Genomic DNA, 13,427 nt, shown 5'->3' on the forward strand with positions numbered 1-13,427 from the left:
ATGCACAAATATAATTTAATCAGATTTAGATCATGTTTTATAGTAAATATAATGACTGAATTATTGCATTTGTGGGCTAAAGCTGTACTTTGTATACTGATTCCAATGACTGTCATTTTAATTAGTCTATCCCTTTGCTGACCAGAGAGGTAATGAAACTAAGTACATTTACTCAAATACATAGTAAAGTACAAATCTGAGGAGCATTACTTAAGTATTTTAATCCTGTGCCACTTTCCACTACACCTCCATTTCACTAATATAGTACTTTTAACTCCATAACTACAAGACTAGTTTACAATTTGAGAGTTTTACACACAAATGAATCTAAAGATATATACAAGTGCAGCTGAAGCAATTAGGTCATTAATTAAAAAAATGAACTGAGAATCATTTCTCTAATTGTGTAAGTCATTTTTCATGCAATAAACATTTCATTATTTTTTATTTTAATGATTTTGATTTATTAAATTTATCTAAACTTTTTTGCACGCACACATTTACTTTAAATACTTCAATGCATTTCCCTAACATCACATTTAATCTGTTTAAGTGTATTAAACAGTAGGCCGTCATCACTTTCTTATTGAGCACACCTGGTCAGAGCAGATTTGGGTGGTTAAGAACATTTGGTACATCTGGAGTTGACCTTTTTCTTCCCAGAAGATTCTGAGAAAATACAAGAGAAATTGAAGAGAATGTTGCTGCATGAGGCCCGATATCTCCAGATACGAGCGTGAGTGAGCACCAGCAGTGAACACAGCCGTCAGCTTGTAGAGACACTTCAGTTTATTCACTGAAAGTTAACAGTGTGCACCCACAGGACAGACACTCATCCAGAACAAGGAGAAAATGGCGATTGCAAAAATCACAGTTTGTCTAATGCAGTTTCTCACACACACACACACACACACACACACACACACAGAGTTGGAGGACTTTGGGAACTGACAGGTGGTTTACAGGGAATCAATGTAATGATAAAATAAATTATGAAGGGGGTCCATTAAAAACAAACAGTTGTACATCACACAGGAGAAATAAAAGTGCATGAACCAGACATCAGACCGTCGATTTCACTGGACATCCCAACAAAGGCAATAATAAAAGAGCTGGCTCTGTGAATAACTGCAGGATGCTCTCAACAAAACCCATTCAATTATTCTCAACCAGAGCACACACACTAACAGAGGAAACACATAAACCCTTCTCCAATTTGAAGGTTAAAAAACAAAAAAGCAACGAGGGAATCAATAAAAAAAGAAATCGGACCTGCCCCCACCTTCCACCCCTCCCCCGCCCTGACACGTGAAGAAAAGGCTGCTGTATGAAAGGCCACAGGTCTCAGGGCTTTCGCTCGTTTCCTTAGTCTGAACCTGCAGAGAGACGCACACAGCAGTCCGACAGCCGCCTCCTGTCCTCTACAACTCGTCCTTCGGTTTTACCTCGCCGTCCTCCTCTTCCGTCCCAGCGTCCTCGTCCGTCTCCTCGTCCTGCTCGCCTTCCGCCTCGTCGTCCTCCTCCTCCTCTCCGTCCTCCTCGTCATCCTCCTCCTCCTCGTCATCGCCTTCAGAGTCCTTCCTCTTGCTCTTCTCCTCTTCCTCCCTCAGCTTCCTTTCCATGTCCTCCTGCTCCTCCTTCATCTTCTTCTCTGGTCCCTGATGGGGAAAGAACACAGGTTGTTTGGGGGTTGAATGACACTTAGCTGAAAAAAGCTAAGTGTCGCCCTCTGGCTCTGCACGCAGAGAGTGTACAGAGTGCGACTTAGAGAAATCTTTGATTCAGAGGAGGTTTCTGCCCTCAGGCCCTCTTCAGGATCAGTTTCGACAATACTGACCACTATCTGATGGGTTTTTGTCAAAACAATTGCAGGTATTTTGATGTCAAGACACTTTTGGTTCATGTAACACTGTAGCATGCTGCTGCTAAGCCTCAACTATGTTCACACTTCAGATGGCATTTTACAGTACTAACTTATTTTGGATTCAATACTTTCAATAAAAAAATACCTTCATGTACTACAAAACATATTTCACATACATACAACATATATATGCGTTCCCCTGAGTTAAAAAAAGATGCTGATGTCCAAACTGAAACCACTTTGGCACAACTTTGATTCTGAGGCTAAAGTTTTTCTTTACATGACAAAATCTGCTCAAGTCTTTCTTTAGGACATGTCAGCATGTGGATTTAGAAGCAAGAGATCAAACCACTATCCTATGTTTAACCCTTTAACCGCTTTAATTTTAAAACACATGGTGCTTCACACATAATGCACTTTTCAAAATCAAGCTTTTAAAAATATATTATACATTAATATGATTTTCTACATTTGAATTATTTTTCAAATCAACATCAGTCGTTATCATAAATATCAAATGTTACTTTTCAGAATTTTATTCAGAATTTTTTTTTCTTTAAATGCCAGGTTTTTTTCATAATTCCACTATGTTCTTAGATGAAAAAACAAAAACATCATTTTAAATATACTACATGCAAAGTGTGTTTGTTTTTGTTTTTTTGCTGATCCCAGCCTGGGGTATTGTCAATGATTAGCAGCAACATTGATTGTGACAGTGCACCTAGTGGAAATAGCATGTATTATGCCAAATGTGGTAAAAAAAAATGATGTCATCAGATGGAAAATAGTTTCCATGGTGTATTTTAGACTTATTGTAGAAGCTGAGCTGGAAATTCACAGATTAAACTAAAAGACACTATCTTGCCAAAATATATGTCATATGCATGAACACAAGCTGAAATTATGAAGCAATGAAGAATGAAAAGTGCTTAAAATGCTCCAAACTGTCCCTATGGGTTAATGACTGCCCTACAGTTGGCCTTGAGATAAGACTGTTCTACCCAGGAACGACCACAGCAACAGTGACAAATCATTCAAATCAGTAGCAAGTAGAGCTCGCAGGTAAAGTTGCAGCAGTGTACCGTGAAGACTGACTGTTCCACACTGGATGGAGAATCTCCCCTGCATGTGCACATGTGCTATGCTTTCATTTCATACTTTAAGGGTCATTGTAACTGATAACAATAATAACTGCGTAATATCGTACATCTTGAAAGTCTAGTATTTCCTGTGACGGTTATCGATTGATGACGTCACAGGCTAGCTCCGCACAGTTGACAGTCACCTCAGAGGCTGGCCTGTGAGCTGTCGAGGAGGAATCGTGAGCATGACTGATGAGCTTTCACGAGTCAGACAGGAACACAGACTGACAAATGCCTTTTTACTTTTGCAGTTGTTACTTTTGTTTTTTTTACCGTTTAAGGAACTGCATTTCTTGTCACTAACAATGACTACATCCTCATGTGCCTCACCAGGTGAACCTGAACAACAGGTACAAGTCAGTAACCCAAAACAAACCCAGCAGGAAGTAGTGCTGCTGGCTGTCAAACCCTGCGTCTTTCTGGGCTGCTTTTCTTCACATTCACACATACACGCTAATTATGAATTTCTGTTTTAAATGCATTCATCATTTATTCTGACATTTATAAAAAACTAAGCTTATAAGCCGAGTCCTCAAACAATAAATAGAAGAACTGTTCCCTTTTGTTTTGTGTAGTGTAAAATAAACAGTATGATGTACAGCAGGCTGTTGGTAAAGTGGGCAACAACAGTCATACCTTAGTAACTCCCCAGGTCTCCTTCCCAAACTCCTCTGCTTCTTTGACATCATCAGTGATCAGGAAGTTGTCAAAGATGGTGCCAGATTTCACCTGAACACACACAAACACATCAGCATTATTACACAGTCATGTTGACAGGTTTTTAATGTGTCGAGTCCCTGGAGGCCACAGGAGGTCCTCTGAGTGGGTCCCAAATTTTATTGTGTTTTGACATGTCGTGTTAAACCCAAATTTCATGTTATACGCTTCTAAATTGTGGTTAGATTCATGGATGTTGAAAGTTAAATAAAACCATCAAACTGAAACTTTCTTCTAAACCCCAGTCTGAGTTTCCTTTTCACTCACTGAGACAGATAAAACATAGTCTCAGCTCATGTGAGACACATGCCCACACAGTGTTAAAATGTCGGCATCCTGTGAAAATATTTTCTTTTAATTTGCAAACCAGAGACCATCCACGTTTCAAAGAATGTGGATTTTGTTTATAACGCAAAGGAAAGATTTTTCCATTTTTGGTAGGGTCGTTCTCGTCTAAATGTGGTCTAAAACCCAAGTTTCACTCTCAGTGATGACATCTGTGACATGAGAAATACTTTTAAAATAAGGCAAGTCTCACAAAGCCACTGTTTCTATGATTTCAACACAGGTTTGTTTTTCATAATATAGCCTTATCAGGGAAATGAAAAACAAAACAGGTTGTGTCCCCTGGATGCAACGCCTGTGAGTTTACTGTGTCCTTGCAGATCTGAATGCATCAGGGACACAGATCTTGTACATGGCAACATCACTGATTTCCTCACAGATTCCAGAGAAATGATGAGTCTTCTTTATCATCAGTTTTTACCACACAGCATGAAACCAGTCTGTATTTATACTCAGGCTTTTATATACTAATTTAGGTGGGTGGGTAACACTCTTTACCTGCCACAGATCCAGACCCAGCACTCCGATGTTATCAAACGTATACATGGCGGCGTCATGAGTGTACTCTGGGTTGTCGATCTCAGGGTGGACCCAGGCTCCTTTGTAGTCAGGGTTGTCAATCTGCTTGGGTTTCCACTCGCCCTGCAAGCACACACACAGTGGTTACTAGTAATGAGACTGATTATTAGACCAACTCCATGATAGAAGTAATGCCTTCAGAAGATTACCCCCCACCCTAAACCCCACATTAATTTATTCTCCCAAAAACTTTTTAAAGGACTTCAAATACTGATCAATCACTGTGTCTCTCAAAACTCTGGTCCATGTCCTGCACTGTAAAAGATGTACCTTGTATTCTGGGTTGGTGATCATGGGAGGTTCCCATTCTCCGTCCATGTCTTCATCCCAGTCATCAGGCTTTTTGGCATCAGGATCGGGGATGGTCTCTGGTTTGTCCCAGTCCTGAGAGACAGCACAATTACAATTATCACTCAAGTCCTCATGGTAAAACCACACTGTAACAACATGCACGTCATTAAACAGGGATGTGAGCGGGGCTCTGTACATAGAGCGCTACATTAGCTTCCTTTGATTGCTAACGATGTGACACAAGCCTGGATTTCTGCTTTCTTTAGAGCTGACTAAAAAGAGATTTAGAATCATGAGAGCTGATCATGCTTTTGACTTTCTAACCAAGTTGCCTTTTTTTTTTCAAAATAAGAGCACTTTGTTATTCAAGATAAATTCATCCAAAATCAGTTTGACAACTGATGCCAAGATGTGTGAGTCTATCAGCATCTATAATGTGATATTTGTGGTCAGCTCACAAACCCATAGAGTTATACCTTACGAGCCAGGTTTAATATTCACTATGCTGTTTACCTGAGTCCACAACTTTGAATCAACCCACTCCACTGACCTAAACTTGACTGATCGTCTGGCATCATGACATGAAACAGCAGTTTCATTTAAAAAAAAAAAAACAACAAGAAAAAAAATCCAATGAGGGTCGGGGGGGTCTCAATTAGCCAATCAGTGCCACTGCTCAATGTTATATGCCCTTGTGTCTTTACGTTGCAGATACGGCTGAAACGGAGCAGTAACACCAGACATCCTGGAGGCAGAAGAGTGTAGCTCAAGTAAAACATGACTGAAGGAGACGACAAAGATGTTTAAATATTGGCAGAATGAATCAAGTCAGTTATATATAAGAATATACAGTAATATTTGGTGAAAGTAGTGAAAAGAATTCTTCATCCATATGTCAGGATGTATTTAATGGCCTCGCAGTCTGTTGTTGTGTGAGACTTTTGACTCTGCCCTCTGGTGCCATCTATCGGCTGCATGTATGCCATCATAAAGGACACATGGGAGCACATGGCAGTGACATTTACAACGTTTGAAAAAGCAATCTCTTTTTTGTAATTTAAGGGAACATAAATGAGCCTTAATGCTGGTGTCAAGCTCTTGTCAAGCACTGAACAATGAGTAAAAATAACAATGGCGAGCACTACAGACAAGATAGATGATGCTGTCAAGGCTAATCTACATCGACGTATCTTTTCAATATCACCCTTCATCGTAGTTTGTGTTACTGTCCTCAGCTCTGCTCTAATAACAAGCATGCTGGCATGACCACGCATTTGTGTGGACTTTAAATCATGTTAGTTTCAGCCCGATTCTCTGCTGTACAACTATGCTGCATTATTCTGTCTGGTACTTGGTTTAGATTTTAATGACCTTTTTATATCTGACACTAAAAAAATGTTGTCTGGTTCTGAGAAGACACCTGCTCCACGACTCTGGTTCATTAACTGATTTGGATAACTCTGATTCTGGATTTGTTGATTCTTTGAAGCTGGTATTTTAAACCAGCTTCAAACTATCAAAATATAAAAAATGGACCCAAATATTCAGCTATTTAAGTATTGATTGATTAGATGGTATTCAGTTTACAGGACAAATGCCATTTCAGTGTTTGTGATCCTGCTGCTGCGCCTGTCACACACAAAGTGACAGGATTAATCATTTAAACCAATGGTTATTAGCGGGTTTACTGACTGAATCGAGTCGTTTCTGTGTCGGTTTGAGCAGCACCAGAACGCAAACATGTGAGCCTCCCTGAGTGGATCCTTTCCTGCTGCATAGAGCAGGTCAATCCCAGTATCTTGCATGAGAACATTTGTGATTTCAGATGCACAGCAAAATTTAACAGACTTAATTTAGAACACTGAACAGATTATTGTACTGATAACAGTTTTGATAAAACTTTACAAACTATAGTGTCACAACCGCTGACAAGCCGTTGGGGAAACTCTGGGCAGTCTCTCACTCAGTTCTGATTATTCTCTGCTCATTGATGGCAAAGCTCCAGAGCCCAGAAAATGGTATTGGGTACTGTCCTACTGATGTCCTACCTCAGGCTTGGTGTCGGTGGGGTCTTCAATCTTGGCCCTGTCGTCCCAGTCGCTGGGTTTCTTGGCCTCTGGGTCCTTGATTTTCTTGGCGGGCAGCATGTCCCAGTCGTCCTCCAGGGAGCCTGACTCCACCTTCTCATTGTTGATCCTTACCTCGTAAGTCTGGTCTGGATTCAGGATCAGCGTGTACAGGTTGGTCAGCTCGTCGTCCTGGAGAGAGAGGTGAAGGGGATTTAGAGCGAGCAAGAATCCTTACACTCAAAAACTTTCCATCAGGCTCCATGCAGTAGCTACCTTGCATTTGATGTCCTTCTTGATGAGGTGGTTCTGGCCCTTGTAGTTGAAGATGACGTGAACCTTCTTTGTGCTGTATCCACAGATGTCGGGCCCTGCACACACAGTTAAGGTTAGTATTAGGAGCCGTCAGTCGTACTTGCTAAAACTTTTGCCACTTTCAGCAGAATGTAGCCCCAGGTGATCAGATGCATCCAACTGCAGAAATTATTAAGTCCATCACTCTGTTTGTCTGACACCAAACTTCCTCCAACAGCATCTTCAGACTGTTCTCCATAAACCATCCACACACAGCTTGGAATTTTAAAAAAACTTGAGCTTCAAAAATGTTTAAGTGTGAACAGCTCTGTAAACAGCTACTGCAAATCCTTGCTTCATAAATTTGCAAAAGTAATGGAATAAGAGACAAAATGTTGAGGAAATGGTGAAAGTTGTGTGGTAAATTTCTAAATTGTGTCTCACAAACTGAAAATTTAAAAATATCTACTATCCTATCCTCATGTAAATTATTGCAGTTAGTGAAAAAACAACAGCGACCTTTAAAACTGCAGCAAATTGGCCTGATTTCTTTCAAAAACATGAAAAGAAAGCATTAAGCAACTTAAGAGGAAATGACCTAAAAAAATGCAAGAACTCACTAAAAACAAACAAACAAGCAAAAGCACCACAAAATCACCAGAAAATTGGCACAAAAAAGAAGAGGGAAAGTAAAAATCCAAAACAAAGAAATTTAAAATGTGCTTAAAATCCTAATAATCCAACATAATTCTTAAAATACAGTTATAATGATGGCTTTCTTTACATTTCTTGCTTCTTTTCAAAATTACCTTCTAAATCTACTAATTACTTCCAGTTCAAAAAACATTTCTTGCCAAGCTGCGCATTGCCTTGTTTCCCCATGTTTCCAATAGAAATCAAATCAATTTGTTCAAGGTTTATAAGTTTAAATACCTGTGAAAGTCATCTGCATGCAGTGCAAAAAAGTAGTCAATCCAGGTTTTTGATATCAGTTTGTCATTCATAGAGCTAGAATTTTTTATAAAAAATAAATAAATGAAAAATAAAGCTACTTCTATGTTGTCGTGATGAATTAGATTTGGCTTGATTACTACATATTTGACTTTAGTTTGAAATGTGCCTTTATATGCAGCACTGGTCATCGTGTGAATCCAGAGTGTATTTTGTTATTTGGCAGGAAGTTAACAACATCATGACTTTTTCCCCTTTGTGTTTAAGGTTGAGAGTTTAGTATTCAATTTTATTGTCATTTCACTGCATATTCACTTACACAGAATGAAACAAAATGCCGTTCCTCATTAGCTCAGTGCAGTACATTTGAGTTCCTCTAAATGCCTGGCTCAGACTATATTATTATATAATGTTACTTATTTATTTTCCTTTATTTGAAATGATAGAGGAGGCTCAGTAATGACTACATTTGACATAGCTGAATGTAAAAATCATTTTTCAGGAAAATGCACCCAGCATCCCTCTAGCTGCCCCCCCCCCCTCACACAGTGGTGCTGTGTGGCAGGCCTCAGCACATGACTCACCGAACATGATGTAATACTGCGAGTCTCCGTGCATGCCGCTCTGGTCCAGGTCAGAGGGGAAGATCTTGACGTAGCCGCCTCCACAGTCAATCTTCTGCTCATGCTTGACAGTGAGCTGGATGACCAGGGGCTTTCCCTCGTTGCTGAAGGGCTCAAAGCGGGCTGACAGGGCGTAGAAGCGGGCGTCCTGGCTGGTCTGCAGACCTGTCGTAAGTACAGGTGCAGGAGTGGACAGCTGTTAGCAACAATCGCTCAAAGCTATTCATGGCTTTTTTTGGGACTATGCTGCAGTTTCTTTTTTACCAGATTTCCCTAGTAAAATTGGTTTATTGTAATGATTTTTTAAAACGAAATGTTAATTCATAGCTGAATAATATATTGCTATTTTCTCAGAAGATAGAAGAAAAAAAGAGGAAGAACTAGTTACCGTTCAGCAAATAAACACAGAAATTATAAATCATGGCAATATGTGCTTCCACATACCGTAGGAGTCTCAAGAAAAATAAAGTTAGTACAATAAACATAAAAATACATCAAAAGAAGTCATTATATCAGTTTTGGCGAAATTCACCATAAAGTCAGTTCAGCAGCTTATCGCTGTGGGGATCTGAAATAGGTAATTACAGGAGAATCAAAAAGCTGTCCATCCTTACATGGAGTTTTGCTGTTATTTTTTTGATTGAGTACACTTCATTACCTCTTCTTGCCATTGAGGGAGGGTGGGGGGCTATTCTCATGAAAATGAATCCGGATTTTTTTTTGTATGCCAGATACTCCCCCAATTTTCACCCCAGGGTGACTTGGCAGGTTATTCCAGCTCTGGGTCTAATCTCAGCACATTCTTTACTGGGCAGTTTCTTGTCTCTGTGGTGGCTGTACTGGGATCAGCTTATATACATAAACCTCTTTTACCTACATTTGCATGATAAGACACCAGCTGTGTCTGAAATGTTTGTATCAGTTGTCTGTGTGACAGAATATGCCAGGATTACCTTTATCAGCCTCTGCATCACCATAGAACTTTCCAGCACTCAATTTCCACTGGCCATAGTCGGACTTGTGTTTGGACTCAGTCCAACGGCTCTTCCATCCATCTGAAACACAGCAATTACACTCAACTTGTTACTGATGCTGAGTTTTTTGTGAACACACTCCTGTGTTGGAGAGGTGTTGACCTCGATCAATGTACATGGTAGGAATATCCTGACAGTGACTGTCACGTGGAAACTTTGGTACTTGATTTAAATATCTTGACACTGATTTAAATATCTTTTTTTCATATGGCCACAAGTGTGAGAAAAACTCCATTCACAGTCCGTACATTATTACTAAACTACATTACACATCTGTTTTACTGCCTGTCTCAGAAACACAATAAAACGGTAACTTCACCCATTTTTTAAATTCATAATGTTGTTCCTATGGTCTCAGACAGTCCAAAAATGTTAGTAAAAATGAGCAACTCTCCCAAATCTGAGGACATTGGACATTTTCTGTTCTAACACTACAATAGCATAAAGCTGGTCTGGACATAAAAAAGACAAACAAACATTCTGTGGGTCCATAAAATCAGTATCCCATTTATTGTCTATGGAGATTATATGGCCCATGACAAAACACGTTTGAGATTTCCTGGTTTTGAAAGAGAAAAAGTATTGATTGAACTCTCCTCAGCCATGTAAGTAACGTACTGAAATTCTTCATTTAGATGTTGCTCCCCTTAAAACTTGCTGTACTGAATTTGAAGAATTACACCAGAATAAGACGACTTCAAAATAAAAGCCGAATTTTTGAGAAAATATGAATGAGCGCAATGGCAGAGGGGAGGGGAATCTGGTCTACAAATCATTTAACACTATAATATCTTTGGCACAAATGGTTTATAAGAGTCAAATCTCATCTAAATAGTTAGTATCCTACTTCCCTCCTTATTCATGAATTGATTTATACATGCTCAGGCTTAATTCTGGTTTTATTCTGACTGCTTTGGCACATTGAGGACAGTCAGTCACAGCTCTGTGTTTAGTAGTTTTGGGGGAAAGCCTACCAACAGCACTGCGGTCGTCGGAGAGTTCATATGAGAGCTATTAATATGGTTCAGTGTGATATCAAAAGTGAAAGAGTATTCGGACTCCCATGCGAAGATGTCACCTAAAGCATTTTTCGATATTACAATACAATTTTTAAAATAATATCACAACGCTGACTAAACGTTACTGTATTTAGCTACTTCTCTTTTTTCCAGGTTAAAATATCTCTCAGTAAAGTAATAGCCATAACCTGGCCTAACTTACTGTAATGGCTTAAAATTACGTAGTATGGTCATTTTAAATGAAACATGTTCAGCTATTGAAGACAACATAATAGCTGGTACGGTTACTGTCACAGGCAGTTATTGCAGCCACTTTAACATCCCAATTTCTCACAGACAGGACAGGCAGACACGGAGCGGACTATATACTGCACCTCCATCCAGAAACTGTTCCTTGAAGTAGACGGTAGCGTCGATAGTGACAGCCAGCGAAGTAAAAACTGCCAGGAGAGCCACAGAGAGCTTCATTTCGGCGGTGGTGACCGGAGCAGGGGTTCAGAGTGCAGCTTTGAGGTGAAATCAGCTAATAAAGCCTCAAGGAAATGTAACCCGAGAAGCTCTACAGCGACTAGCCCTGCACAGATGGCCGCAGCTCATTGGACGAGCGGATCGCCAATGAAATGAGACCACGAGTTACTTTTCGGAAACGCTCGGGTTTGATCGGACTGAGATCGGAGGGGGGCGGAGGCGAGAAACAACTCAGCTCTCCCGTGGATCTGAGCCATATCTGAGCTCTCCTGCCGTATTCAGGGACTATGGGAAAAACCTGGAAAAGGTAACATCCGTTTTCCCCGCATATTGGTTTCAAGGGTAAAAGCCTTCGGCCACGACGGTGTGCTTTTAGTCTCAACAGGTAATACTGATATACAAGGGAAATGTCAAATTTAATATGGGGGCCCAAATATTACCAGAGTTTGGTATTATATTGCTAATTAAAGGCGTGTGATTGTGAATTGGATTTATACTGCTCTTTCATTGTATATCTTTCGTATCCGTGTGCTGTCTTTCTTATTGTCCACCACCTACTGCAGCTTTGCAGTGCATTGTGGGGCTTTCTTTACAACATTTCTGTTGCTTTTTCATGAACACACCGCAGTTTCATTGTCTCTGCTAGGAACAATAATACATCCATGGGAACAACTGATTAACCTGACACCAAACAGACTGACTGAAAGTCAAATGCTGCTGACACGACTGTTTTTATGAAATCATAGCTGTGTATTACTATATTGTATAAAACATCACCATTTTGCATGAGCAGTGCTACTGTGTACAATCATCATAAAGCTATTAATATTTTGTTATAATCGAATTACTCCATATTGCGGTTGCTCAACGATAAAGGTGTCTTGGTGGATAGCTCGCTGTGATCGTATAGTGGTTAGTTTTCTGCGTTGGGCCTGCAGCAACCCGGTTCGAATCCGGATAACGGCACCTTTGCACAAAGCTGCTAACATAACTTCTCAATGCACGATGAGTGGGTGGCTCTAGTAGTTGGAAAACACAAGGTATCATTTCAGTGATTCATAAAAGATATTTGCAGGATTATCAGACTCATGCGGCCAAAGTTCAGAATAAACACACCAACACCGACAGAAGTGCAGCCAAAACAACAGAAAATAAAAACGAGCGAGTTCTAGCGGTGTGCATTAAATTTTAGTGCCCCCCTTGACACAGGTACCTTTGTAATGCGTGTTACGTGGAGTACGGGATGGTGGAATCTTAATTTCTATTTTCACCTTCATTCCTTTCATTTTTATCCTTAAATCCATGCAAAAACAACAACAAAACCAAACAACAACAAAAAAATGTTACAGTAAAATTTACTGCAATCACTCAACATTTGGTTACAAAATATTTCTGAAAATATTTCATACAGTCAATGAAAATCAAAATCCCACTGATCGCATCACGTATCATTTACTGATATGACTGACTATACAAAAACTGAAAAGTGAATAAATTACAAAATTTCAAAGAATATCAGGTTTTAAATCAAATTAACTCAAATTTACAGAAAAACAGCAAAAATCAAATATAATGCAATAGACATAAATTAGTAAATTTGCTTTGATGTATTTCAAACATGTAAAAAGGAAAATAGAGAAATTATATTACAAACAAGCTGACAAACAAAAAAAGTACTATTTACAGACAATGAAAAACATAAAGCAAAAGAAATGATCAATCACAGGATGACATGGTTTATCGGAAAAGCAGTGACAAGAAGTACAAATTTATTTAATCCCATTCCTTTCTTTAAAGTCACTGAATTTGAATGAACCAGCTTTCTTATTCATTTAAACCTATAGACTAATTAACTAAACGAAAATAAATTGTCACACACGTAGCCTGACTGACATGAAAGCATGAACGATGGATTTGGAACAGCTTTATAAAATCTCCAGTGGTTCAAATAACATTTAGATTCTTTAATTATGTAAAAGTAGCAATACCACAATGTACAAATACTCAAAGTAAAATTCATGTTTCAAAATGTTA

General features: G+C 39.3%; 1 protein-coding gene across 1 annotated transcript; it reads right to left on the reverse strand.

Annotated features, from left to right (window-relative positions):
* Positions 1-771: 771 nt before the first annotated feature.
* calr3a (calreticulin 3a) lies at positions 772-11,475 on the reverse strand. Its single transcript, XM_042512912.1, has 9 exons — positions 11,300-11,475; positions 9,826-9,927; positions 8,834-9,037; positions 7,281-7,375; positions 6,987-7,196; positions 4,918-5,031; positions 4,567-4,710; positions 3,643-3,735; positions 772-1,658 (listed from the first exon to the last, which is right to left on the reverse strand). Exons 1-9 carry the CDS (start codon positions 11,391-11,393, stop codon positions 1,422-1,424), a joined length of 1,293 nt encoding a protein of 430 aa, XP_042368846.1. The 5' UTR covers positions 11,394-11,475; the 3' UTR covers positions 772-1,421.
* Between the last annotated feature and the right edge of the window lie 1,952 nt (positions 11,476-13,427).

This window comes from Plectropomus leopardus, chromosome 3 (assembly GCF_008729295.1).
Source record: "Plectropomus leopardus isolate mb chromosome 3, YSFRI_Pleo_2.0, whole genome shotgun sequence".
NCBI lineage: Eukaryota > Metazoa > Chordata > Actinopteri > Perciformes > Serranidae > Plectropomus > Plectropomus leopardus.

Coding starts and splice junctions, on each gene's coding strand:
- calr3a (XM_042512912.1), bottom strand. CDS start 11,393: ATGAAGCTCTCTGTGGCTCTCCTGGCAGTTTTTACTTCGCTGGCTGTC. Junction 7,376..8,833: donor GCAGTATTACATCATGTTCG/GTGAGTCATGTG, acceptor CTGTGTGTGCAG/GGCCCGACATCTGTGGATAC. Junction 1,659..3,642: donor AGACCTGGGGAGTTACTAAG/GTATGACTGTTG, acceptor TTTCCCCATCAG/GGACCAGAGAAGAAGATGAA.